General features: G+C 36.6%; 1 protein-coding gene across 5 annotated transcripts in view; it reads left to right on the forward strand.

The window, feature by feature from the left end:
• RPS6KA3 (ribosomal protein S6 kinase A3) overlaps positions 1-27258 on the forward strand; it is a 101728-nt gene extending 74470 nt beyond the window's left edge. For 4 of the 5 annotated variants that reach the window (XM_052663921.1, XM_052663923.1, XM_052663924.1 and 1 more), the window contains 12 exons: positions 3937-4025; positions 4212-4276; positions 4357-4459; positions 6800-6924; positions 8865-8990; positions 10972-11061; positions 13276-13434; positions 15503-15664; positions 18254-18330; positions 18849-18966; positions 21435-21575; positions 22214-27258. In XM_052663921.1, coding sequence (XP_052519881.1) covers positions 3937-4025; positions 4212-4276; positions 4357-4459; positions 6800-6924; positions 8865-8990; positions 10972-11061; positions 13276-13434; positions 15503-15664; positions 18254-18330; positions 18849-18966; positions 21435-21575; positions 22214-22336 — 1378 coding nt within the window. In that variant the 3' untranslated portion in view covers positions 22337-27258. The remainder of the gene's footprint in view (positions 1-3936; positions 4026-4211; positions 4277-4356; positions 4460-6799; positions 6925-8864; positions 8991-10971; positions 11062-13275; positions 13435-15502; positions 15665-18253; positions 18331-18848; positions 18967-21434; positions 21576-22213) is intronic. The other variant, XM_052663922.1, reaches the window with a different exon arrangement.
• Positions 27259-27487: the final 229 nt, after the last annotated feature.

Genomic DNA, 27487 nt, shown 5'->3' on the forward strand with positions numbered 1-27487 from the left:
GTTCCCTGTCAGGCTTTCATCTAATAGTTTCATCCATTGATAATCATTACTTGAAACAGTTTTTTATTAGGGACTTTAAATGGTGTATTTTCTGTTATTTGTTCATTTATTAGCTGGTGTTTTCCAAAATGATAAACTTTTCTTCATCAGCTAGGTTTATTTAGTTATCTTGAAATTAGACTCAAACAAATGCAAAATAAATATTTGACTCTTTTCTTAATTATTTCCAATTGTCAGAGCCCTAGTTACTTCCAGTGGGGGTGATGTCCACTGTGAGTTGGGTTTTTATGTTACTTTTGACTTTTCTTTTTCCTTTTTTTTTAAACTATAACAAGCTCATGGGATTTAATAATCTGTTTGATTCAGCCAGTTTCAGTCATTACTTTTAATGCCCAAATTGTTCTGTTCCTGACCACCTTTTAAATTTTCTTGTTCCCCAGGGTTCCATCTCTGATGTGCTTTTCTTCCCCCCTGGACTCACTTTCCTGAATATCAATCTTTCCAATAACTATTAAATATTTTAATTACTCCCAAGTCACTGTTTCTTAATTTACCAGACACCAAACCTGAATTTCCATTTACTCACCTGCATGCCTCACCCAAAACAAACGACTGCATGACTTAATATTTTTAAGCTAAATTTATCTTTGTTTGCCGTTCTGTTCCTATTCTTGTATTCCCAATTAGCAGCATTTCCATGCACCCTATTTCCCAAGCCAGAAACCTAGAAATCATTCTTAATTTCTTCCTGTTGCATTCACAGGTATTCACTAAATTCACTCTCAGAAATTATTTCACTCTCCCGACCTTTCCTCTGTATTGTACTGCTTATAGCTCTCAGATCTCCTACCCATGGTGACCTCCTACCCACACTATAGGGTCAAGCTTCTAAGTAGAAAGCCCACTGCCCACCACTTTTTACCACTCAAGATCATTCTGTACTTCCCTTGGCATTGCCTTCTTGAAAATAAGTATGGTCTGTTAGTCCACTGTTTAAAAATCTCTACTATATTCATGTTACCCAATACAGTGGTGTTTCCCCTTGTTTCTGTTGTTTAACGTAACCCTAATTATAGAAGATGTTAATAGGTATTGTCTGAAAAAGAGATGCTAAAAACAAATGTTTAGAAAAATACTGATTTCTTAACTCACATTTATCAACCTTTCATATACAACATATTTTTATTTTATGTCTCCAGCATGGGGTATAATAGATGAGATTCCACAAGCTCATTGGATCATGAAATATTTTGTTGTTATTGCTTAGTGTCTAGAGAAATTAATGTTATTTAGTAAAGTATTGAAGGAATACTGACCAAATGAATAGATTCTCAACCTTTAATTGCACTTAAGGCCTTTTAAAATCTCCCATATTAAAATAAATATCCCCTACGGTTCCCTTGAGCTTCCCTGGTGGCTTAGTGGTAAAGAATCCACCTACCAAACAGGAGACATGAGTTCGATACTTGAGTCAGGAAGATCCTCTGGAGAAAGAAATGGCAACCCACTCTAGTATTCTTGCCTGGGAAGTCCTAGTGGAGCCTGGCAGGCTACAGTCCGTGGGGTCACAGAAGGGTTGGGCATGACTGAGAGACTGAGCATGCACACATGTTCCCTTAGCACTCTTCACATATGCCCTTCTGGATTTGTCTCTTAATGTACAAGGGTTATCTATACCCATATTCATCACTCACCATTGGGGGCTGTCTTTATGTGTATGCTCAGCTCTAAGCAGTGTCTAGCACATAGTAGCTTCAATAACAACTCACTGAATAATAAATGGATCTATTTCTGAAATAGAAATTTCTCTACTAGCCATTTTGTCCATCTCTGTTATTATTTTCATACTTACAGGATCATTGGTTTCCTTAATTTGTAGGTTGTGAAAAAGAATAAAATTATATATTAGAGCTGAAACAGACCTTCAAGCTTATCCAAGCCAGTGGTTTTCAGACTGTACCACAGACATCTTAGATGTTCCACAGACCCCTTTCCCACCAGCTCCTCTTCCTTTCAGGGCTGTTAAAGGGAATGGAAGGAAAAAATAGGTATATGGAAATACATGTTCTCTTAACAGTTTTAAATGTTGGATTTCTTAAATTCCTTTTGAGAAAGGGTTCCAAGTCTACCATTTGGCAGCCATTAATCTAACATCCATATCCCCTTGCTTATGAAGAAGTGGTAACAGGCTCAGGGGGGTTGGCTTTCCCAAAGTCACAGAGATCTTAGTAACAGATCCAGATGATCGATCTTTTACAGTAGTGCTTTTTAAAAAAGTTCTGAAAAATGAAAAAATTCATTACAAGATTTTGGGCTAACATTCTATTATGTGTTCACACAAAAACCTTGACCAAAATGTTCATAGCAGCTTTATTCGTGATACCTCAAACTGGACACAATCCAGATGTCCTTTAACAGGTAAATAGACAAACTGTGGCATGTCCTTGTCATGGAATACTGCTTGGCAATAAAAAGGAATGAACTGTTAATACAACAGCTTGGATGAATCTCAAGGAAATTATGCAGCATGAAAAAAATACATACTATATGGTTCCATTTTACATGGCATTCTTAAAATGATGAATTTATAGAAATGAAGAATAGATTATGGTTTCCAGAGTTTAGGAATCAGGGAAGGAGGGAGGTGGGTAGGGTTGTAAAGGAGCCACTTGAAGGATCCTGGTTGTTCAGTACCTTTGCTCTGGTGGTGGCTGCAGGAACTTAGAAATGTGATTAAATGGTATAGAACTTCAACTCACACCTTTAAGAATGGCTGTCATCAAAAAGTCTGCAGATAACACATACTGGATGGGACTTCTCTGGTGGCCCAATGGTTAAGACTTCATACTTTCATTGCGGGAGGCCCAAGTTCAATCCTTGGTCAGGGAACTAAGATTTCACAAGCCGCGCAAAGCAACCAAATAAAAATGTGTTGGAGAGTATGTGGAGAAAGAGGAACCCTTATACACTCTTGGTGGGAACATAAATAAAGTAGTGCAGCCACTATGGAAACAGTAGGGAGGTTCTCCAAAAAACTAAAATTAGAACTACCATATGATCCAGCAGTTTAACTCCTGGGCATATATCTGGAAAAAATGAAAACACTAATTCAAAAAGATATATGCACCCCAATGTTCATAGCAGCACTGTTTACAATAGCCAAGACATGGAAGCAACCCAGATCGCCATTAACAGATGATTGGATTAAGGAGATTTGGTGTGCACACACACAGAGAATGGTTAGCCATAAAATAGAATGTTTCTGCCATTTGCAGCAACATGGATATACCTTGAGGGCATTGTGCTAAGTGAGACAGAGAGAGGCAAATACTGTATGATATCATTTATATGTGGAATCAAAAAATAATGCAAATGAATGTATATGTAAAACAGAAACAGACTCACAGACATAGAAAACACACAGTTACCAAAGAGATGAAGCAGGAGGGACAAATTAGGGGTATGGGATTAACAGATACAAACCAGTATGTATAAAATAGGTAAACAACAAGGATATACTATATAGCACAGGAAATTATGGCCATTATCTCATAAAAACTGAAAGTGGAATATAGTCTGCAGAAATACTGGATCACTATGCTGTACACCTAAAAATAATATAAGGTGAATCAATTCCAGTTTTTAAAATGACATAGAACTAAACACACAGACAAATAAGTGCAATAAAAACTGAAGACATCTGAATGAGATCAGTGGATTCTATTGATGTCAATATCCTGGTTGAGATACTGCAGTATAGTTTTATAAGATGTTACTATTGGGGGAAATTGGGTAAATGATACATAGGATCTCTCTGTATTATATCTTAAAACGGAGTTTGAAACCACAATTATCTTACAATTAAAAGTTCATTTTAAAAATAAAATACAGATACCTGCAAAAAATAAAATGTTATTGTATGGATTTATTATTTAGAGCCAAACTTGGGATGCCACAGTTTTTGAGCCCAGAAGCCCAGAGTCTTTTACGAATGCTCTTCAAACGAAATCCTGCAAACAGATTAGGTAAAATTCTTAATTTGTTTCTTTTTTGTGTTTGCTGATGTTTGTTTTCTAGGGGGTGGATGGATATTTGTGTTGTGGAATTATGAAGTACTAAGGCAGGTGTTAAAAATGAAGACTAAATAAGCATTGTATATCTATCCTTGAAATAAAATTGCCATTTAATCAAAGCTAATTAATTTTTGATAGGTGCAGGACCAGATGGAGTTGAAGAAATTAAAAGACATTCATTTTTCTCAACTATAGACTGGAATGTAAGTATCGAATGAAAACTTGCTTGAAATATTTTTTTAAATAATTAACACATGACTAAAGCCCTCTTTTTCACTTCCAGAAACTGTATAGAAGAGAAATTCATCCACCTTTTAAACCTGCAACTGGCAGGCCTGAAGATACTTTCTATTTTGATCCTGAGTTTACTGCAAAAACTCCCAAAGGTAAGGAGAAAATGTGAAAACCCAAATATAAGACAATCTATATATTTTTTCTTGTTCAATCAGAAAAGCTTATCTAATATAAATCTTTATGCTGTCCTCATTTCTCCCCTTCATACAATATCCCTGCTGCAATAACTAGATCATTAGTAAATCCTTGATAGCATGTTATAGAAATTAAGGTCCTTGTTAAATCTTTTAGCAAATTATGTTGTGCCTTAAACTGATTTGAAAACATTATTTGGTTGTGCATTTATTTGCTTGTAGCTATGTTCACATGAAGTACTCTAGCATAGTGTTCGTGGAAATACTTGTAAAGTTCAAATCCCAAACATAGCTTAAATTTTATGTGAGGTGTGATAACTTCAAAATGATTCATATCCTGTATTAGGATATCCTAAAATTGCTGTTGTAACTGTTACAGAGAAGTGATTTTTTAAATGGTAAGCTATACTTCATTAATTTATATGTGCATTATACATAATGGTGTGTTTTACAGTTTAATATTCTCTTATTTAGGTGTATCAAATCCCAGGTTTATCACTGACAAGTAAATAAATAGAAAATGTACTTGTGTGTATCATTTAAATCTGGCTATAAAGCTTTACAGCCAAAAAGCCTGACAGCCTATAATATTAGCATTGAAGGGTATTTATTTTTATAAGGCAGTCTTAGAAATTTGGATTAATACACAAATAGAATTTTATCAAATGCATAGGCAATGATATGAATAGAATTGATGATACATGGAAGTATTTTACTTTGCTTTCTTAATACAAGTTATTTTGATAAAGGGAAAATCTTAGAATGGAGCAGTTCTATCTTATGTTCTGCCCAGATAGGTTCTCTTAGCAGACGTCTTCGATATAATAGGGCTTCCCTGATAGCTCAGTTGGTAAAGAATCTGCCTACAATGCAGGAGACCCCGGTTCGATTCCTGGGTTGGGAAGATCCCCTGGAAAAAGGATAGGCTACCCACTCCAATATTCTTGGGCTTCCCTGGTGGTTCAGCTGGTAAAGAATCCTCCTGCAATGCAAGAGACCTGGGTTTGATCCCTGGGTTGGGAAAATCCCCTGGAGAAGGGAAGGGCTATCCACTCCAGTATTCTGGCCTGGAGAATTCCATGGACCGTATAGTCCATGGCGTCGCAAAGAGTTGGGCACAACTGAGCGACTTTCACTTTCAGTATAATACTGCCACATTAATGTAAAATTCACTAAATATATATTGCTGAGGATATCAAGCTAATATTAAAAAGAATTTTATGTGGAGTTGATGTTTAACTAGATTTGTCTTTTGCTTGCCTGTAGCCTTTAGAGTATATTTATAAATATTAGTATACCTAGTTGGGTTTTTATATTTATGAATAACACATTTATTATGCTTTTATTATTTATTTTTATAGTGAACATCAGCTGTATTATAAAAGTATCTTTCTGTTTTGTTAATGCCAATAGATTCCACAGAAATAGTTTGAATAATTTATATATATATTTGATATTTTATATATTTAGTAATTGTAACTGGAGTTTAGATTTCTAGATTCTGACGTTATGTCTTGAGACCACTGGACTAAATTTGTTTCTCCTAAATTATCTGTAGATGAACCTTGTATCTCCCTCTAACCAGTAGCCATAGCATTGTTAGGTTATTATTTAGAGCCGGACTATCCAATATGGGCTTTCCTGGTGGCTCGGAGTGTAAAGCATCTGCCTGCAGTGCAGGAGACCTGGGTTCGATCCCTGGATCGGGAAGATCCCCTGGAGAAGGAAATGACAATCCACTCCAGTTTTCTTGCCTGGACAATCCCACTGACAGAGGAGCCTGGTAGGCTACAGTCCACAGGGTCACAAAGAGTCAGACACGACTGAGCAACTTCTCTCACTCATCTAATATGGTAGCCAGTAGCAATATGTGGCTATTTAAATTAATTAAAATTAAAAACTTTGCTTGTTAGTCACACTAACCACATCTCGGATTCTCAGTAGCTGCATGTGGCTAGAGGCTACCATATTGGGCAGCACAGATAAAGAAAATTTCCATCACTGCAGGAAATTCTTTGGGACAGTGCTAATATAGAATAACAGTAACCCAGTAATTCATTCATTTAGTATATTCTTCAAATGAATTAGCTATTTTCTGGGCTCTAAGGGACTAGGATGTCCAAGTTGTGATGGCAGTAAGCCATCAGGACAGTTCTGATACAGTGCCTCACTGAGTTATCCTAAAAGCACTGAATACCTGAGAAGTAGAATTCCAGAATAAGTGAGAAAGGTAGACAGTTCTTCCCTTAATTACCTTTCAAAGCAGTTGCCTTCATAGTAATTTATTATTATTTCCAGATTCACCTGGCATTCCACCTAGTGCTAATGCACATCAGCTTTTTCGGGGGTTTAGTTTTGTTGCTATTACCTCAGATGATGAAAGCCAAGCTATGCAGACAGTTGGTGTGCATTCAATTGTTCAGGTGAGTGAACGTCTAAGTAATTTTAAATTTGAAATGTTATAAGATATAGTTCATTGTGTGAATAATTATGTTAGATTTGATCTGCTGACTTTAAGTGAGCAGCTTAAAATGCATTATATATCGTTGACCCTTAGAAATTTCTTTCATATGCCTTTGAAAAGTTTGTATGTGCCAAAATCCTGGATACCTATCTGACTTGAAAGTGGAATTCTAAGAGAATTGAGATCAATATGACCATCTTGTCTCTCTTGTCTCCTGTGCTTCAGAATGTTTATCAGGCCTAGTTTGTTTCATCCTCTGTCTCTATTAGATCAGATATGATGAGCTGGGGGTCTCCTGTTTCACTGATGTTTTATAACAGGGGTCAGCAGACTTTTTTCTATAAGGAATAGATGATAAATATTTGAGGATTTGTAGGCTATATGGATCTCTATTGCAACTACTCAACTCTGCCATTGTAGCACAAAAGCAGCCATAGATTGTCCATAAATGAATCAACATGGCTGTGTGCCAATAAAACTATATTTAGAAGAACTAGCACTAAACCAGATTTGGGCCACAGGCCATAGTTTGCCAGCCTCTGGCATAGAAATAGATAAGAAATAAAAATGAACTTAAATTTTAAGTTTTCCAGGTTTATGTCTTTATTCTTTTGGAGCCTGCATTGTCATTAGGAAGAAATGCCTGTGGATACTGCCTTAGGGTGCCCCCTACTTCCCTTTTCCCTTCTGTTGATCAGTGCAGGAGAAAAAAGAGTTATAGAAGCAGGTTTCTGAGTGACTATCAATGTGTGTGTGTGTAACAGGAAACTGCACTACTAAATTAAATATTATTAGAGGAACACAAGTAGTACAAACCATTAGATTTTATTTCTTCCCATCCTAATATCATTGAAAGATAAATTTAATTCATCTTCCTAATCATAGAGGGAACTAGAAACATCTTTTGAAACATTGAGCTGTTTTTAGGGTATAATTAGTGCTTCAATTTGCCTGATGATTAAATTGTTTTTGCACTTAAGTTTTTTTTTTCACAAGTCAGTCCTCTTGCTTTCCACTTTCTAGAAAATCAATTTAAACACTGGGTTTTTTTATAAACAAAGTTCATGTTTAAATAGTCTGTCCCTTTTACTATGACAGGCATGTGATGTATGGCAAGTTTCTAAGTCAAAACTTCTGTACCTAACAGAAATCATAAACAATTTTTCTGTAGAATTCAAGTTTTAACCTATAGGCATGCTGAGGGGTGTCTTCAATACTGTAGGCAAGACCAGAACAACTCCCCTCAGCCTGTTTGTAGAACTAGTAATTTGCTGTTCATCATCCTACCCCTCGTTACTAGTCCTCAAGCCATTAGCAGCTTCTCTAGACAGAGTTGTAATGAAGCTATGACTTGAGGGTAGAGAAAGGAGGGCATGGCTAGTGATAGTCCAAAGTGACAATAAAATAGGTTATCACCTTCAGATACATTATTTTCTATAATCCTTACCTTCTGAAAATACACACGTTCAAGGGTACATGGCCTACAAGTGGTGCATCTAAGACAAGAATCCAGATGTTCTAATTCTGAATCTTCCTAATCTTTTCTTCTATACCAGAGGTTTCAAACATCTCCCCATTTGCTTCAAAGACTTGTAGCCATTTGGATAGTAGAATGGGGAATGATCACAGGCAAGGCTGTCAGAAACCACGTAGCTCCATGTTTTTTGTTCTACATATTCAGTTTTCTCTTTTTAACATAAGCTTTTTGAAAAGGAGTATTTCTTGCTGTACATTTTATCATAGACACTTCTGAAATACAAAGTTGTAGAAGAATGAGTGCAGTTAAGATTCATTCTTAATTTTACTAAATTCATTTATAGTACATGCTGATGTTTCCCTATTACATAATATACCAAAGTCATTACAGAGCTCTTTATCAACTTATAATTGTGTTTGTAGCAGTTGCACAGGAACAGTATCCAGTTTACTGATGGGTATGAAGTAAAAGAAGATATTGGAGTTGGCTCCTACTCCGTGTGCAAGAGATGTATACATAAAGCCACAAACATGGAGTTTGCAGTGAAGGTAAGTGTTGTTAGATTTAAAATGCAATTCTAATACTTAAAAGTAAGAAAAAGATCTGAAGGGATGTACATTAAGATATGAATAGTGGTAGAAATGTGATACTTTTATTTTATTTTGCTTTCTGTGTTTTTAAATTTTCCACAATGCACATGTATTGCTTCTGTAATAATAAAGTGTTATTTAAGAAATAAAAAATAAATAAAATGCAACTCTAACAGTTCTTATTCATGCATGCTAGTACCAGTTAAAAATTACACTCTTCCTTTGCTAAGTGTGTCCTCTGTTATAAAAAGGTAAGGTAATTTAAATGTCTAACTAGTGATCTTCAGGATCTTAATCTGGAACCATAGATTCCCCTGTAAGCTCAAAAGATAAGGCAGCATACATACAGTTTGAGGAAGGTGGTACCAGTTTTCACCTGACCTGGTTTTTAGTATCATGCCTTTTATTCTCAGAAGTCCCCATTTATAGTCAAGCTTTCAGGGAGTTCCTCGAAATTTTATGCTGGATTTTGTGTGTATACATTTTTATGGCAAAAATATTGATACATCCTTCACATTTAAAAGGATCTGTGAACCAATAAAAGAATAAGAACAAGTGTCATAAAATATATCATCATTAGCTGTTTTAATTTAGTTATGTATCCTAAGACAATAAGGAATTTCTTAGCCAAAAACCAAGACACATGCCTCTATGAGAAAGTTTGAGTTAAAACCTGGACTTCCCCAGTGGTCCAGTGGTTAAGATTCTGCCCTTCCATTACCAAGGGCACAGGTTCAATCCCTGGTCAGGGAACTAAGATCCTGCAAGCTGCATGGTGTGATCAAATAAATAAATAAAAGTAAATTTAAAAAAATAAAACAAAGCCTCCCAATGTGTTCTGGTTTTCACAAGACTAGTGCAAAATCATTTCCTTTGAGTTGGCATGTCTTTTCCCTATATCTTTCCTCTTAATCATCCATTTGCCTGATTCCACACTATCATTTGCAGTTGCTCACAGTGGACACTTGTATGTTTGTCTTCCCCATTCTCCAAATAAAGAACTGTTTTCACAACTAAGTCCATTTCAGATAGTGGGTTTGGCTCATATTGAGAGTTTACAAGCTCTTTCCTAGGATGGTGGAGCATTTGGGTATTTATTACATATATTAATTACTAAGCTGTTTTAAAACGGAAAGTATGAAGATCACAAAATTTGTTTTAGACTACCTTTTGGATGAAATAAAAGCAAAACTTGTTGCCTTTTAAAAAATATTCCTTTAACAGATTAAAACATTTAGAGAAGTATTCTTAAGAAGCAGCTGACATAAAAGGGTTGGAAAGCTAAATTAGTATTTTAAAGGGCTTTATTATAATAATTAATTCTAGCCAAGTAGAATTTCTAGGTATGGTATTCTGCTTAGCTTTCTGCCTAGCTTCAAAAATAAGCTTGTTCTACTTAACTGTTAATTAATTTTTTATAAGTAGCTTACAGCTAATGGGATATTCCATTGAAGCATTTTATTTAAAAAAGTAAAGGTAATCCAATAACTGTATTGAATTACAATAAACAAACTCTGGTGGTGGTTTTAAAGATACATTTTGCTCTTCTTAATTATCTATATTGATAGAGGTTAGAAGTTAACTGAGTTCCCAAAGCTCTTAAGACATTTAAAAATGGAAGTTATGTTAACTGTGTTCTAGGTACCTTTTCTTGAGGCTTTTGAGCTTTTGTTAAATCCTAAACTTGTTACAAACTTAAACTAGACAGACCTGATATGAATGTGACTCAGGGCATAGAGTTTATGGCCTTACCATCTATATCAAGACTGGCATTCAAATTTTGATTAGACAATCTGGCCAGGTACTTGAGTAAAAATCGTTGATAAGTGGCTTATAAATACAGTGTTTACACAAAATAACACCTAAGTCTGTAGCTGTAAATACTTAAAGTTTATACTGTATAGTTCATGAAATTTTATGATAAATATTTGCCTTTTAGATTATTGATAAAAGCAAGAGAGACCCTACAGAAGAAATTGAAATTCTTCTTCGTTATGGACAGCATCCAAACATTATTACTCTAAAGGATGTAAGTAGATTGTTTAATATAGATCATTTGAATCAGTTGTCTAACTCACATTTGGAATCATGTGTTAGACAAAGGACTCAATATAGTGAGTAAAAAAAATAGAGGACAACATACATAATTCAAGTTACAGAAAAAAATCATGTATATAGTTAGTTTTTCTGCCTTTACTTTAAGAAGAAAAGTACTAATGATATTATTGCTCTTAATATCAGTATTTACTGGAACACTTAGGTATTAATTATATTCAGGTTGAACTAGGTCAGGTTCCGAGTGTGTGTGTGTGCGCGCGTGCGTGCATGTCTGTGTGCATGTGCGTGTGTGTGTGTATGTGTGGTGTTAGTCGCTCACTCTTGTCTGACTCTTTGTGACCCCATGGACTACAGCTCGCCAGGCTCCCCTGTCCATGGAATTCTCCAGGCAAGATTACTGGAGTGAGTTGCCATTTCCTTCTCCAGAGGATCTTCCCAACCCAGAGATCAAACCCAGGTCTTCTTGTTGTGGGCAGATTTTTTACCTTCTGAGCCATAGGGGAGGCTCTGTAGGCTCCCCAAACTGTCTTCCATAGTACTGCCAGAGGGAGCTACCACTTCTGTGGAAGTAACCATGTTACTTTCCTGCCTGTAGTTCAAGCTGCCCATCACCTCTGGTCCCTGCCTTCCTCCATCTGTATTTTTCACACTTCCTCACATACCCCGTGCTCCAGCCATGCTCAAGTATGTACATTTTTTTGTGTGTGTTTTCTTCTACTGCTCTTTATTTTATATGATTCCCTCTGTTGGGAATACTGTTTCCCTTCTTTGCCTGGCTAATTACCACAATCTAAGACTTAGCTAAGGCATTATGTCCTTCAGGCTTCATATTCTGCCCACCACCACCCCCAAAACAAGTGAAGTTTCCCTCCCTGCTACCATTGGCTTTTGTCATAACAGAGATGTTGGCAAAGGGTGCAAACTCCCCAGGCAGCATTATGTCCTCTCTTGCTGGTCATGCTCATACGGGCTTAGAGGCCATGTCTGGGTGTTATAGACCAGAAATGTCATGTAGCCAACTCAGCCAGAGGACTCCAAAGGTACCTTTCACCTCTGAGGTTTTGTGAATTCCAGCGTTTATCCTTCCTTCTCCTTCCTAGCTGAAACTCCAGTTTCCTCAGAATAATGTATCACTGTTCATTGTTAGAGGAGGTTAAAATAATCCATTAAAATGTGAAGCTGTTTCACTTAAGTGACTCTTTAATTAATATAACCTCCAAGAATCCAACCAAGTACATTAAAAAGGAAATGTAGAAAATATTGAATAGTTAATCTCGGTCTTACCTGGGGAATTCCCTAAGCTGTTGCTATTTTTTATATCTTTGCTCCTTCATGTCAAATTCCAAAGTCTCTAAAACGATCCCCACTTTTGTTACAGCATCGCCAACATTTTTTAAAACTCATTCCTATGTCTGTTTCTTCTTACTAGAATAAAAACTTTGAGGGCAGGTACCTTGTTTTCTCCATATTCGGGCCCCAGTACATGGTATCTGTTAGGGAGCTAAACAGAGCTGTGCAGTAACTCTATGAGAAGAGGGGAATAAAAAGGCCTGAAGTTTAAGGAGCAGGTTATTTCAGTTTGGGCTTGCCTGGAGTATAAATCCAAAATTATGTTGAGCTTGCTTTTTCTACATTAGAAGTGAACTGGTATGCTTCTGTATGGTTGAATGGAATTTCTCTTTGCTACTTACTCTTCCTACTTAATTCTTGCCACAGCTTGTCTTTCAATTTAATCAAAATCAGAATAATTCACTATATAAATATAGAAGTGCATATAAATATAGAAGTTCTGCAGTTGTAGAAGTTCCAGGAAAATCTCAGTCACATGTCTTTGTAGCAGTCCCTCGCATCATTAGTAGGTAGAAAGCTCAAGAGGAACACACCCTAAGAGCTGAAGTTCAGTGCCCCTTCACATTCCATACCCATAGCTATTTTGATTGGCTTGAGTTAAGTTTCACGGAAGGAAATCAGGTTATTTTTCTGACATTGTCTCATCAATTCCTATTTTAAAGTTTTTATGTGTATAAAATTGTTTACAAATTTTATATCCTTTATTGGTTATGATAAGTAAAATTTTCCTTGAATATAAATTGAGTTTTAATTTCTCTTTACTGTGCTAAACTTCATGCTGAGCACATGTAAAGCTTCACATAACTTTTTGCATTTTTGATGTTGAATTTTACAGGTATATGATGATGGAAAATATGTGTATGTAGTGACAGAACTTATGAAAGGGGGTGAATTGCTGGATAAAATTCTTAGGCAGAAATTTTTCTCTGAGCGAGAGGCCAGTGCTGTCCTGTTTACTATTACCAAAACTGTTGAATATCTTCATGCACAAGGGGTAAGTATTTTTAACATTTTATTAACCTAATGTATATAAAACACCATATGAAATTTGGTATAAAATACTAAATACCTTTTTTCTTTTTCACTCTTAAGTGTTTGAGTTGAAATTACAAAGGTAGAAGTTAGTTTATGCATGTAAAGAAAAATAACTATATTATGTTAATTATGCTGCTGTTTTTCCACTATGCAGATTTCTCCCATTGAGCCTGAAGTTCTACTTTAGAATTTTAGCTTGTTTATAAACATTAAATTCTTACACTTCCCAAGAAGTACGTGAGATTTTGTGACATAGAAAACAGCACCAATTTTGCTAGGCCACTGTATACTCTTGAGAATTGGGCCCATGTAGAGTTTAGACATGGAGAAGGCAATGACCCCTACTCGAGTACTCTTGCCTGGAAAATCCCACAGACGGAGGAACCTGGTGGGCTACAGTCCATGGGGTCGCTAAGAGTCAGACACGACTGAGCGACTTCACTTTCACGAATTGGAGAAGGAAATGGCAACCCACTCCAGTGTTCTTGCCTGGAGAATCCCAGGGATGGGGGAGCCTGGTGGGCTGCTGTCCATGTTGCACAGAGTCGGACACGACTGAAGCGACTTAGCAGCAGCAAAGTTTAGACAAAAACCAGAGGCATGGGTTGTATTCACTTGTAAAAGGAAATCCTTCAAACAGACTAGGCCAAAGAGCCACCTGAATTCTGACTGGTGGGTGCTTTCCTCCTTTATTCCTGCCTACAGATTTTTAGTAAATGGACAAAAAAAAAAAACAAAAAAACACGTTTTTGTTTTTTTTTTCAAACAACTGAGTCTGGGAAGGAAAAGGAACAAGAGAGAGGTAAGGAGAGGGGAGAGGAAGGAAAGGAAAATAGCAGAGGAGCAAAGAGGAATGGGAGGCAAGAAAAGAATAACAGACCTCTTCTTAAGGAGTTTATTTTCAGTACATTATTCTTGTTTTCTTTGTCTTTGCCCCTAGAAGCTAACAAGTGAAATGTGTTCATTTAATTCTAGAGCTTCTTCACTTGTAGCTGCTCAAGATTTGCCTATTACTGTGACTGGAAACTAATAGAACTCAGTTTTCACTGAAGAATTTGTGACTTTGCAGTCATCTAACTCTTCTATGTTCTTTTCTTAGTGCCTCAGCAGTAATTAGTTATTAAAATAATAACTGGTCTGGAGAAGTAAAGTTCTGGATGTTAGGGTGTGAAACTGAGGTTACTGATTAGAACATAAACTCAGAATTGAGTGATGGAAGAAACACATATTGTCTAATAAGTAATAAGGGACATCAGAGAGACTTAAGATGAGAAAAAGTATTCCAGTAGGTGATTAAAGGGAGAAAGTAATTCAGAACTCTAAAGGAATGGTATCATTCTGTGTGTGCTCCATTATTGCTTGGATATCACATAGGCAGTACTTAGGTAAATCCGGGTTTTTGCTTCCTTTTTACACTTAAACCCCATGCCTGTTCCATTGAGCCTGTCCACACATTTATTGTGTTTATCCATTGTACACGCCATTCCCTCTACTTAGAATGACTACCCCCACTTCTCTGGCTTCTACATTCAGTTCTTCAGATCTTAAATCAGTTGTTACCTCCTCTAGAGACCCTTCCTGACCCTCCCGAGTTGTGCCCTATCACTCACCTATTTATTCTCTGCCTCCCTTACTACTGGGTAAGCTCCTGGCATGTAAAGGCAAGGATCTTACAGATCTTGTTCATCAGAGTATCTGCAGCTCCTTGTATAATACCCTGGTACATGGTAGATATTCAATTAGTATTTGTTGAACGATGAATAGCTTGGAGACAGATATTACTGCTATTTGCATTTTTCATTAATCCACTTAATTGGACAAAGTGAGGGGGGAGATAAATACTGTTCTTTCTTCCTCCTTTCCTTGCCATAGTTCTGTGTGAGAGAGTTATACTTACACTATCAGTATTTTATACTGTTAGAATAATGTGAAGGTCACTACCAATCATCTTGTTAAGTTTGTGATAAATAATTTTCCATAATGGAGACGTATTGTTAATGCAGCTCTTTAATTTGTATTTCAATTAGGTGGTTCACAGAGACTTGAAACCTAGCAACATTCTTTATGTGGATGAATCTGGCAATCCAGAATCTATTCGCATTTGTGATTTTGGCTTTGCTAAACAGCTAAGAGCAGAAAATGGTCTTCTCATGACTCCTTGTTACACGGCAAATTTTGTTGCACCAGAGGTAATTGTGAAAGAGTTTGCTTGCAGTATTTCAGTATATTTAAAGACTCATTTGCTTTGTTTTGCCCATCTTCCCTGGTAGCTCAGATGATAAAGAGTCTGCCTGCAATGCAGGAGACCTGAGTTTGATCCCTGAGTCGGGAAGATCCCCTGGAGAAGGAGACAGCATCCCACTCCGGTATTCTTGCCTGGAAAATTCTTTCCTGATACTCTTCGAATTTCCTGATTTTTGTCACCATCTTCCTGTATTTCTAAAGCTAAAACATCATGGTCTTTTCTTGTCTTTAGCTTTGTAACCAGTTAGCATCTCTGTTATCCCCTACAACCAGTTTGGGCTTCTTCTGTTCACAGACCTGCCTTCCTAGCCCCTGCTTCCTTCACCACAGCCCCAGGTGACTGCCACAGCCTAGGTGCATGGCGTTCCCTTTTGTCATTGTCTGATCAGTCCACAAAGATGTTGCAAAGCTGCTGAAGTCTTCCTCAAGCACTGCTTTGATCAGGTTGCTGCTTTTCCTAAGAAATTGCAGTTCCCCACTATACCATCTCTAAAATCCAGTGCTTTGCCCTCAAAATTTCTTGCCTTTGGATTATCACTATGTAAAAAATTAAAACTAGAAGCAAGATAATAAAAAATAATAGTTAATCCTAATATAAGGCTTGCATGTCAGGCACATATGTTAACAGATTTCATCCTCTCAGCTTTAATTTGGGTATAATAATTTGTTCTCATTATAACTATGTGAGGTGAGTACTTTTATTTGCATTTTACAGGAAACAGGGTGCACAGTGAGGGGTGATGCCATTTGCCTGAGGTCAGATCTAGATTTGAGCCCAAGAAACCCAGCTACAAAGCTTGTGCTTTACCATGTGCTAGATATTTCACAAAAATGATAATAGTTGATAACGTTAGACTAGTTGGATTATAGATTCAGATTCCCTTGTCTGTTCTCCAAACTTTACTTTTTAGATAGAAAAAAATTTTTTTTAAGATTATTTGATTCAGTTCTCCCAGTGATACTAGAACTGATGAGGGACAGGTTTTTCCCTTTATTTGTTGACATATCCACAGCCTCTGACACCAACTGGTGTCCAAGCATGACCCCCTAATCCAGCCATCTCATTTTTCCTCAGGATTGTTTCCTGCTTCATATAAGTAGTCTGCTTCTTGGAATCACCATGTAGCTTTTATGTCTTGGCACATTGGAATGTTTTTTTTTTTTGCTTCAGATCCTGCCTCTAAATTCACCTTCAGGAAATCTTCTATGATCAAACTGTCCTTAGACTGACCTCTTAACTCTTCCCAAAATCCTCCTCCTGTATTATTTCTCCACATTCAGTGGATCACCAGATCCTTTCCTTTCTGATTCCTAAATATTTTAGACCTTTTTTCCCTTACCCTGTATATCCAGTCTTTACCGAGTCCTTCCCATTTTATCTTTATGTCTTTTCCTCTTCATGTCCTGTTTTAGTACAGATCCTCACAGCCTTTCACTTAGTTTGCTACAAATTGCCTCCAGTGAGGTGGCCTTGTGTCCATTCTCTCTTCTTGCCAGCATTTTCTCTATACCTTGAGTTATCTTTCTGGTATACACATCCACTGGTATACACATCCACTTATTTTATTTTCCTCTTTAATGCTTCAATGACATCTGATTGCCTGCAGGGGGGGAAAAACACCTAGATTCCTTAACAAGATATTTATAAAAAGCTTTCCAAAGTATTTCCTGGTGGGCCAGTAGTTAGGACTTGGTGTTTTCACTGTTGGGGCCCAGGTTCGATCTCTGGTTGGGGAACTAAGATCCCAGAAGCCACGTGGTGTGGCCAAACAAATAATTAAAAAACCTTTAAAAGACCGCTTCAGTCTCTCTATAGAATCCCCTGTGTGGAAATCTGGCCACACTGAACTTACATGTCGCTAAGCAGGCTCTGCTCTCTTGCCCCTGCTCTCTCCCACCTCTTGATTTCGCCTCCTGAATTCTTCCTTATCGGCCCAATACAAGCAGGTTGCCTCCGAGCCTTCCCTCTCTCCCCTATCAAGAGTGAATTGCTTCTTCATCTTTATACCCATATCCTTAAAACATATTTTTGTTAGAAAACTTATCATGTTGAATTAACTACATATATGTTTATTTCCTTTGCAAGATTCTGATTTTCTTAGAGAAAACAGTTGTTTTGTATTTGTCACAGTTTATGCCTGATAATAGTGATGATTAAATCTTGAGTATATACATAAAAGTACAATTTTGCCCTATACCATTTATACTGTTATATTTTCTTTGTTTTGTTAATTATTTCTGCAGCCCCTTACAAAATATAAATACATTTAAATAAGAAATTTACCTTCAGTTTATTTTTATAGTCCTCTGTGTGCCACAGCAGCATTTGATAAATTAAGATGAATATCAAAATTTAAATTTATATAAAGTATTAGTAGAAGTTTCTAGAAGTAGTATTACTGTATTGCCTTGTTTGTTAATCATGCTCTGTTTTTCTTGTATGCATTGATTTAGGAGACATAATTTAGTTCACAGCCTATCCAAATCTGTATAATAAAAAACAGTGTGTTGATACTAATTTTTACTTTTTCTAGGTTTTAAAACGACAAGGCTATGATGCTGCTTGTGACATATGGAGTCTTGGTGTCCTCCTCTACACAATGCTTACTGGGTGAGTGTGTACCGTATGTTGTAAGCATTTATTCATCAATAATTTTGGTTACATTATCTAGATTTATTTTTTAATCTCTTATAATACTTTCTTTCCATAGTTTCTCTTGTTGTTTAATAATACAATTCTATGTGTATATGTGTGTATCACTGTTATACCTGTATTATTATTTTCTGTAATGTACTATTATTAAGTTCTTCAGGTTATGAGTTTTTTTTTATATCATTTTTGTACTCTGTGTCATAAACATATACTGTTTTAAATATTTTATTCTATAGTATGTCATGTCTTAATTATATTATTGTATATTAAATTTAAATTAATATTTCATAACCTGTACCTTGACCTGGTACTTTATGAAGCTTCATATTGTTGTTAATTTTTACTTAAGTAGATTTTGATGAGGTGTAACATTAAATGAACTACTTAGAGTACTTTTGGATATTGCAAATAAATATGAAAATTACCAACCAAAAAAGAAACTTTATTCATTAGCATGTTATTCTGTTATAAATTAGTTACACTCCATTTGCAAATGGTCCTGATGATACACCAGAGGAAATACTGGCTCGAATAGGCAGTGGAAAATTCTCACTCAGTGGTGGCTACTGGAATTCTGTTTCAGACACAGCAAAGGTAAGTATGGCTTCCTATTAAAGCTTTTGAGAAAATAATTTTTCATAATCCCTAGTGAGAAAAAATAATATCAGTTAGAAACTTGTTGATAAAGCAGTATTGAAATGATGTCACCAAATACCTCAGACTCAAAAATTGACCACTTATGTTGTTTCTTTTCGAGAATAGATTGGTTTGGCCTATCTATCTATCTGTCTATCTATCTATCCATCTATTTCATGGTACTTCTTACTAATGAACATGATGAATAATACTTACGGTGGAATTGGCCAGGCAGCTTTGGGAAGCAGAAGGATGTAGTCCATCCCAGGCTCTCATGATGATCTGTGTGTTTCCTCATGATCTGTCTGTTTCCTCTGTGCCTCACACTGCACTTCACCTAGATTATCCCCTTTAATCCTCTTAACAACACTGTAGAATAGCTAGTAGTGTCACCATTTCCCAGTAGGAAACCAAAGCCCAGAATTTTAGTGTGAACTTCTCCACAGTTACACACCAGGCATGAGTAGGTGCTTCAAAAGAAACAGCCAATTCCAAAGTCCTTGTTCCCTAGAATAACTGTACCGTGTTCTACTTTTGGTCCATATTATGAAGAAAGGGGTCTATCTTTTTCACAATAAATAGTAGTTTAGCTTTATAGTGTCTACTTGAAATCCATTTGAAAAGCCTTTCTTGCTAGCAGACTCGCCATCCCCTGAATAGCATTGATTTGCCTTCTAACTCTCCTCTAGTTTCACTTTCAGTTCATTTGAAGAAAATTCTGTTTGAAAAGAAGAGCAAAGTTTTCCATTTCAAAATAAGAAAAACATAGAGGAGATGAGGAAGATACATATTGGTAAAAAGTGCTCACTCCTTTTTCTTAGAGGTGGATGCTTGACTTGAAATGATTGCATTAGTAAATAGGATATGTCAGAAATTTCTGTAGATAATTTTGGCATCGATATGAAGCCTCAGTTGACTAGTTTAATATCTGTGTGGATAATATTTAGTATTATAACTGTATTTAAAATGATGTTAGCTTTTCCCTTTGTTTAACAATAAAATTTCTTAAACCAGGTAATTCATTTTTCTTGGTACTTTTTACTTTTTTAAAATTCATGTATTGAGCACCTGCATTGTGCTTAATAAGTGAAGGTGCCAGGGATAAAAGATGGGACTCAGATGGAATTCCTGATCTCAGAGACCTCTCAGGCTAGTTGTGAGATGGCCAGAAATATACAGTTCAGTGTCACATGTGCTTTTACAGTGCTCTGCTTACTGTGCTAAAGAAGTTCACAGATGATGTTTGATCAGAAGGATTTCATGGAAGGCTTTCCAGAAGCATTGAAGGGATTGGCCAGGCAGCTTTGGGAAGCAAAAGGATGTAGTCCATCCCAGGCTGAGGGAGCAGCCCATGCGTGGTCATGATGGCATGGGAATGGCATGGGAATGGCACAGTACCTCCAGGGTGGTGCACAGAGTTTGATGTGCCCAGTACAAGGTACATGTAACAGGGTCACTGATGAACCACAGTTATGAAAGGTTTTGTCAGTCATGCTCAGGATTTGGGATTTTCTCTAATTACTGGGGAGCTGCTGAAAAATACTAAGCATTGTAGTGGTCAGATTTTCCTTTTTCAAGGTCACTGTGGAGTAGTAATTTTTAACCATTGGGATCCACTGCAAACTTGGTCACAATTGGTTGTCAGGCATATCAAGTAATGTTACCATAGAAAGTACCATAGTTTATACATTGCCTGGTTTTTTAATAAGTTAAAGCAAGTCTAGCTTATCTCTATGATTTTTATAATTTGGTTCTCATTCACTTGCATTTTATGATTTTTTTTGAGTGAAAGGCAGGTGAGGATGAGATACAAATAATGCAAAAAAAATTACATCCAATGCACAGCCTATTTTATGAATGCCACATGATTACTAATAAGTTTTGCTAATTTGTCCAGTTAATACTTGTGATTATAAGTATAATGTAATATGCTGAATACCCACAAAATTGAGAAGTAGAAAAAAGTAAAAATAACTCTGAAATCTTTGGAGGGAGCATTTAGAACACTCCAATTAATTCCTGTCATTAGACAGTTGTATCCTGCTTTTCAGTTTTACCAGTAGTACAAAACAAATCTTAAGTAGCTGAAAGTTACTTAGAAATAAACCAATGGAAATGTAGAGAAAATCAGAATATCTGAGAGAAAAAAGAGCCAAAGTCCTTAAATATACATAAAATGTGGTAAATTTACCCTTTGCAATGCACCAGAATTACTGTTAACTCAGGGAGGAGAAAACAAAGACTTAAGTTTTTACTTTTTTTTTTTTTTAAACATTGTCATATTGACCAAATTGCTTTGTACCCAAAGGTCTGCTACTTAGAAAGAATAGTGTCATGGAAGCCAAGGAAGAATACTACACAGTATCAGGGGCTATAGGAAAACAAATAACAGGTTTAAGCTTGTTTTATTCTTTTTCCCACTACAGGACCTGGTGTCAAAGATGCTTCATGTGGACCCTCACCAGAGACTGACCGCTGCCCTTGTGCTCAGACATCCTTGGATTGTCCACTGGGACCAACTGCCGCAATACCAACTCAACAGACAGGATGCACCACATCTGGTCAAGGTGAGCAGCCCACTGGGGCATGCATGCCACATGCCCTCCAGGGGAGACTGAGATGCCGTCTCTGTACCACAGCACCTTGCCCTTTCACTGCCTCTCAACACGCATCCACTTCTCAGGTGAGATTCTCATACAGTGGGTGATTTAGAAAAGAAAAAGCCAAGGCGTGCCAAAATACCATCCTAAAGCTAGTTCAGGAATGATTTCTGAGTTTATTAATCAGATAAGCTTTGTGGACTTCCTGACTTTTCTTTGTTCTTTCTTACACACAACCCAAAGCAAACTCTTTGAGGTTGTCAGCAGTGGTAAAACACAAGTTCCAAAACAGCATTCCTTGCTGACTCTCATGGTAAAGGATTGCAGAGGTAAAAAAACAATTGAATAGTCCAGAGAAAAGTAAGGACTGGTTGTTATGAGCCCACCCCTGTCCTCTCTCATCCATAATTTCAACCTCCCTCATTGGCCTCTTCAATTTTAGTTAGATCAGAGGATTTGACTAGTGTGATTATTTTCATTATGAGCCTAATAAAATCTATATAAATTTGCATGTGAAGAAATTATCTGGGGAAAGTTCATTTCATATTCTGTGTATAAGTGACTACCCACTGTCATTATTTGTGACCTTTCTTTCCTGTTTTCAGGGTGCCATGGCAGCTACATACTCTGCTTTAAACCGTAATCAGTCACCAGTTTTGGAACCAGTAGGCCGCTCTACTCTTGCTCAGCGGAGAGGTATTAAAAAAATCACCTCTACAGCCCTGTGAAGTGACCTCAGTGAGATATTTGGTACCATGGTGTAAGTTGATAGCACAAGTTCTGGTGACAGGTAGCACATATCTGAGAGGCACCTGCAAGCACACACTGTCCCAGCTGGTACCCATAATGCTGCTGCTCCTGCTGCTGCTCCCGCTTTTGTCTCTTCTCGCTTTAAATGATTGTTAGCAAGTTAGATTTTCCTGGAGCTTCGGATGAAATGAAAATGGAAACATGATGAAGATATATTCACTGAATCAACAAGAATAATAATGAACACATGAATACCACCTAAAAATACACTGAATAAAGTACTCTACACCACATAGCATTATTTTTATAGGAAATATTTCATGTCCCTTAAATATTCTTCGTTAGTTATAGGGATGGACAGTTTATGTTAAGCACTTAGCTTAAACAATCCGTTTCTATTAGCACTGTATCCCTTGTGCCATCCAACATTTTGTATGTTTTTGTAAACAGTTCATATACAGTACATTTCTGTACTGCTTTCTTTAACGTATACATGCCTTGTTTAACTTGGAATCTATTATTAATCAATTGACTATTAAATCTGGTTAAATAGTTCACCTGGATTAACAGTATTGTTGGACAGCCCTCAAAATGGCCAGATTGTAGAACAGCCTTTGAATGTAATACTTCCAAAATGTACATATCTTTCCCCATGTCTGTTTCACTGGTTCATTTGTTTGTTTGTTTCTTAAAGTCAGGTGCTCTGTCAGGCTAACCTAGAGAGCTTTTGTGATAGAGAAAGTTACTGTGTGTGTGTGTGTGTGTGTGTGTGTGTGGTATGACAGACATCAAGAGTACACCTATGAAGTTAGTCCGTATACTTTGCAAATCCTTAGGGTCTTTTTTCCTTCATTAAGGAAGTAGTTCTTGCATTTTTTATCTTAAATCATCTCCATACTTAGAATTTGGCATACATTTGGGATTTTTCCCAATATACATCAAAGACCTTTAAAAGGCATGGTGAAGAGATGGCAAAGGAAAATTTAGCAACAGGTCATTGAAATCCCATTGGATTTTTCATGTTTAAATAGATCAAATTGCAGAATTTAGCATATGAATAACAGGATACCTGTTCTTGTATACCTGCAGGAAAAGTATGCTTTTTGGTGGGGGGGGAGAAAAAGGTAAATCATAATGAATTATATCCCATTAAGATGCTCTACATTAAACACTAATTTGAATGTAATAAAGGCCATGGGCCTGTCTATGAAATTTGGACTTAAGCTTTTTATTTTAGGGAATAAAACATTCTGGATCAAATATTTTCTGTTCTAACCTTAAATCATAGCTGAGGTAGACTAAGTGAATGTTTAGCATTGAGTGTTTTCTGAATTCCTCCTGATGATTTATAGCCATATAATGCTTTCTTTTCTTTTTTAAAAAATTTTTATTGGAGTATAGTTGGTTTACAATATTGTGTTAGTTTGATATAATGCTGTCTTTAATTTCAGAAATGATCAGTTTTCATAATGGGCACTATATCTGCTTATTCATTATCTACATCAAATTTGGTAGTTTCCACAATTTCATTAAAGAAACGTCTGCATCCATTATTACCTGTATCTTTGCCAAGCTACCTAGCATACATCAGTATGTAATACGAAAAACATATGAGCAGGGAAAAGGTGATTTAACTTATCTCATCAAGAATGTGCCTGAACATATCTTTCCTAGTCATGTACTAAGCCATTTACATCAGAAATCTCTTTTCCTGCCAGAAGCTTTAAATCTTCCCTCTGAGAGTACAAAGCCAAGAAAGCATGGTTTATCTAAATGTCTTGGAAGCCACTTGTTATTCCTTAACTTCTCCTCTGTGTAATTCAAGAGAAAGAGAAAAGTGATCATGCCTTTTGCCCAGGTGATACAAAATGATTACTGCCTAGAAATCAAGTATAAGTTTATCTTCTAAATAAAAAAATACATAAGAGGAAAGATTTCAAAAAATCTAGATGGAGAAAGTTTTAAAATATTCCTGAGTATATGGATGATAACGATTAACACCTGCTTTCCATTGCCTGGAAATAAAGGTGTTTTTTTTTTCTCTCCTCTATTAAGTGTTTCAAACCTGAGTCATCCCAAATTGTTGTCACTTATGTAATTCTAGGCAGAAAATAGATCTTTTCAGATTTTTGACACTGACACTATTTCATAAGTGCTTAGGTGTATTGTTAATCGTAGTCTTTTAAAACCAGAAGTTAATGTGTAAATCCTTATAAATTGTCTAGTCCAACTTTCTCATATTGCATGTAAAGAACCTGAGACCCAGAGCAAAGACTAGAATCCTTAACTTTCCATTCAGTTTCTTTCCCTCATAACACCGTGCTGCCTTCCCCTCATATTATCACACGACCATGTGCTGAGTTGTTCAAAAACTAGTTCTTGGAGCAGTCCTCTGCTGGTACATGAATGCCTTCTTTGCCTTCTCTGCCTAGAAGAGCTGCCAGTTTTATTGGAGAATAACTGGTTATATGTTCACAAAACTGAAGGCCTTCTGCCTAAAAAGTAGTTCATACTTTATTTCATCTGTGATTCTGGTGTTCCTATTGCCTTTGACTTAGAGCAGACAAACTTGGCCAACAATGTGCTCTAAATGTAGTGCCTGTGCTGGGATAACCTTTCCATTAATTTCTTCAAGTCCAGTTTCTCTTGGGCCGTACAATTGTGGGAGTGAGGCCCTTTCCCATTAGTGCTGCTGGTTACCTCCCAGGAGATTTTAGTTCAGTCTGAAGGATATTTCAATATGAAAGAAGGAACTAAACTAACAGGCCACTTTCACAAACCTCCTCTTAGCTTATAATCCAAAATAATATCCAGAATGGTAGGTTGAATTTAACATTATCAAGCACATACTGGAAAATCTGGATTACACTATACCATGTGTTTTCTATCCTCCCTTTCAAGCGATGATGCTAAATTAAGGTAAGTTTTTTGTCCTCTGAACTTTTTGTGTAAGTAAGTAATTTCAGTTCCTAATTCATAGAGATGTCTTCTTTCTAAGTACAATAGACTCTTCACTTTAGCAGATTTGATATAGATTCATTTATTTGCAAGCAACCTCAAAAGTCCAAAAATACAGTAATTTTGACAAGGCACAAAGTTGAGATGCTGTGAGGCTGGAGACTGACATGTGGGAAAAGTCCCTTGGTGAGTGTCTAGAGAGGGTGTGGTGTGTATCCAGTAGAGATTCCGCATTTCACACACAGTGGGCTGCAAGGAGCTGGTTTGGGTCAGCCTTCTCCCATCTATTTTTAAGAAGTGGTTGCTGTTGGGAGAAGAGAACATCATGGGAAGTGGGACTAGTCTGTTAGCTGTACCTTGTACCCTCAGCCCAGGAAAGGCTTCATAAGTGGGCACAATGGGTTGGTAGGAAAAGCACTAGGGTACGTCCAGCCTCAGGTGAGAGCAGAAAAGCATTCACGATTTGGGGGCTTAGTACAAATGTGCATCACCACAAAAGCCAGCAGCACACATTTCAACACGGCTGTGATTTTTCTCAACTTCCTGGCCTTTACACATGAGCTGAAAATTTTCAGGCTACTTGACTGTATTTTATAGAGAATATTCTCTCTTATGGTGGTATCGAACATTTGAAATTTACAAAGGCATTAGGACAGATATCTCAGGAATGTAAATGGTCAGAAAAGGTCTGCTTTCTGTGATTAACAAATACGATGAGTTCCATGGCTGACCTTGGTGCTTAAACCAGGGGGTTCCAACTAGTCCTAGAGCTCTGTCTTCCGAAAGGTCCACTTCCATGTGACTAACAAACTGGATGTATACTTTGAGCCTTATTTAATTCACAGATAAGTTGACTTAACTCAGCATTTTTATTTCAATTAATGACAACAGTCCTCTCTTCACCTCCAGATTGCTTACATTTTTCTGGTCTCCCCAAGTGACCATTAGTGGAGACCAATTAATGAAGGAATGAAATTTGCTGTTTTTTTTTTTTTTTAATTTGCTTTCTTGGGACTGTGGTGTTCTGCAGAGCCACGCTTAACCACTTTTTCTAGTGAAGAGTCTACAGAATGATAATAACTAAATATGGATGGCCAAGAAGATTTTGTATCTACAGTGCGCTTTATATATTTTTGACACTGCTGTATTCTGTGTGATCGAATGACCTGTAACTGGTTCCAATGTGACTGAGTGTTCTCAATGAATTCTAGTAGCAAAGTCAACTTAATTTTCTTAAACCTTGTATTACTATCTGTCTCACATTTACCACTTTGATTCCAGTCTTTTAACTGTTCATAACAGGGCATACCAAGGGTTGGGATGAGAGCCTACTTCCTACCTCTAAAGGCACTTTCCTCATTATTTTGCCATATAACCTTGAAGTGCATGATAAGCTGTTTAAATGTCCATGACTTCTCCCAGAGCAACTAGCAAAGTATATTACATTGAATAGAGATTAGTGGAAAGGAAAATTTAGAGACTAAACAGAGGTGTAAACCTCAAGAAAACCTCTTTAGAGCATATACCATTTGAGTACAATGTATGTAAATGTATGTGAGAAGAGAGTTGCTATAATAGTCCTCTCTAAGTAGATTAGTTCAATATCTAATGGAAGTGAAAATCTACTCCTATTATCACTATAGTACTGAGTGAACTGTATACTGAGTTTTTCAAACAAGTACTTAAAGTAGAACTTTTAAATATAAAGCAAGGGCATAAGGACAAAGGTTTTGGTTTGTGTTTCTCTAAGTGTAGTTTACCATCTAAGGCTTCCTTTTTTAATTAGAAAGCTTCAAGGTATTGCCATTCCTTAGCATCCTTAATAATTATGGGTGATGAGTTTTTAACTCTTAAGATTATATACCTGTATTACGTTTATCTTAACTCTTACCCTAAGCAAAAGGGAAGGTATACACCTAAGGGATGTAATTATTTTGCATTTTTGGCCATGGGTGGGAAAGGGGTGGGTATCTACTTAAACAGTTTTTAAAAAAGAAAAAAGTCACAAATATTTTTCTACTCTTATATATGATTTTACTTTATACTAGTTTCTCTCTAGTAAGGCATGCCAGAAGCCCATGACACCATATCACGAGTTTATATGTATTGTACCTTTTATTGGTAGTTAAATCTCATCAGATGCTTGGCACTGCTGCCATGATTATGAAATG

Source organism: Budorcas taxicolor, chromosome X (genome assembly GCF_023091745.1).
Source record: "Budorcas taxicolor isolate Tak-1 chromosome X, Takin1.1, whole genome shotgun sequence".
NCBI classification, from domain to species: Eukaryota; Metazoa; Chordata; class Mammalia; order Artiodactyla; family Bovidae; genus Budorcas; species Budorcas taxicolor.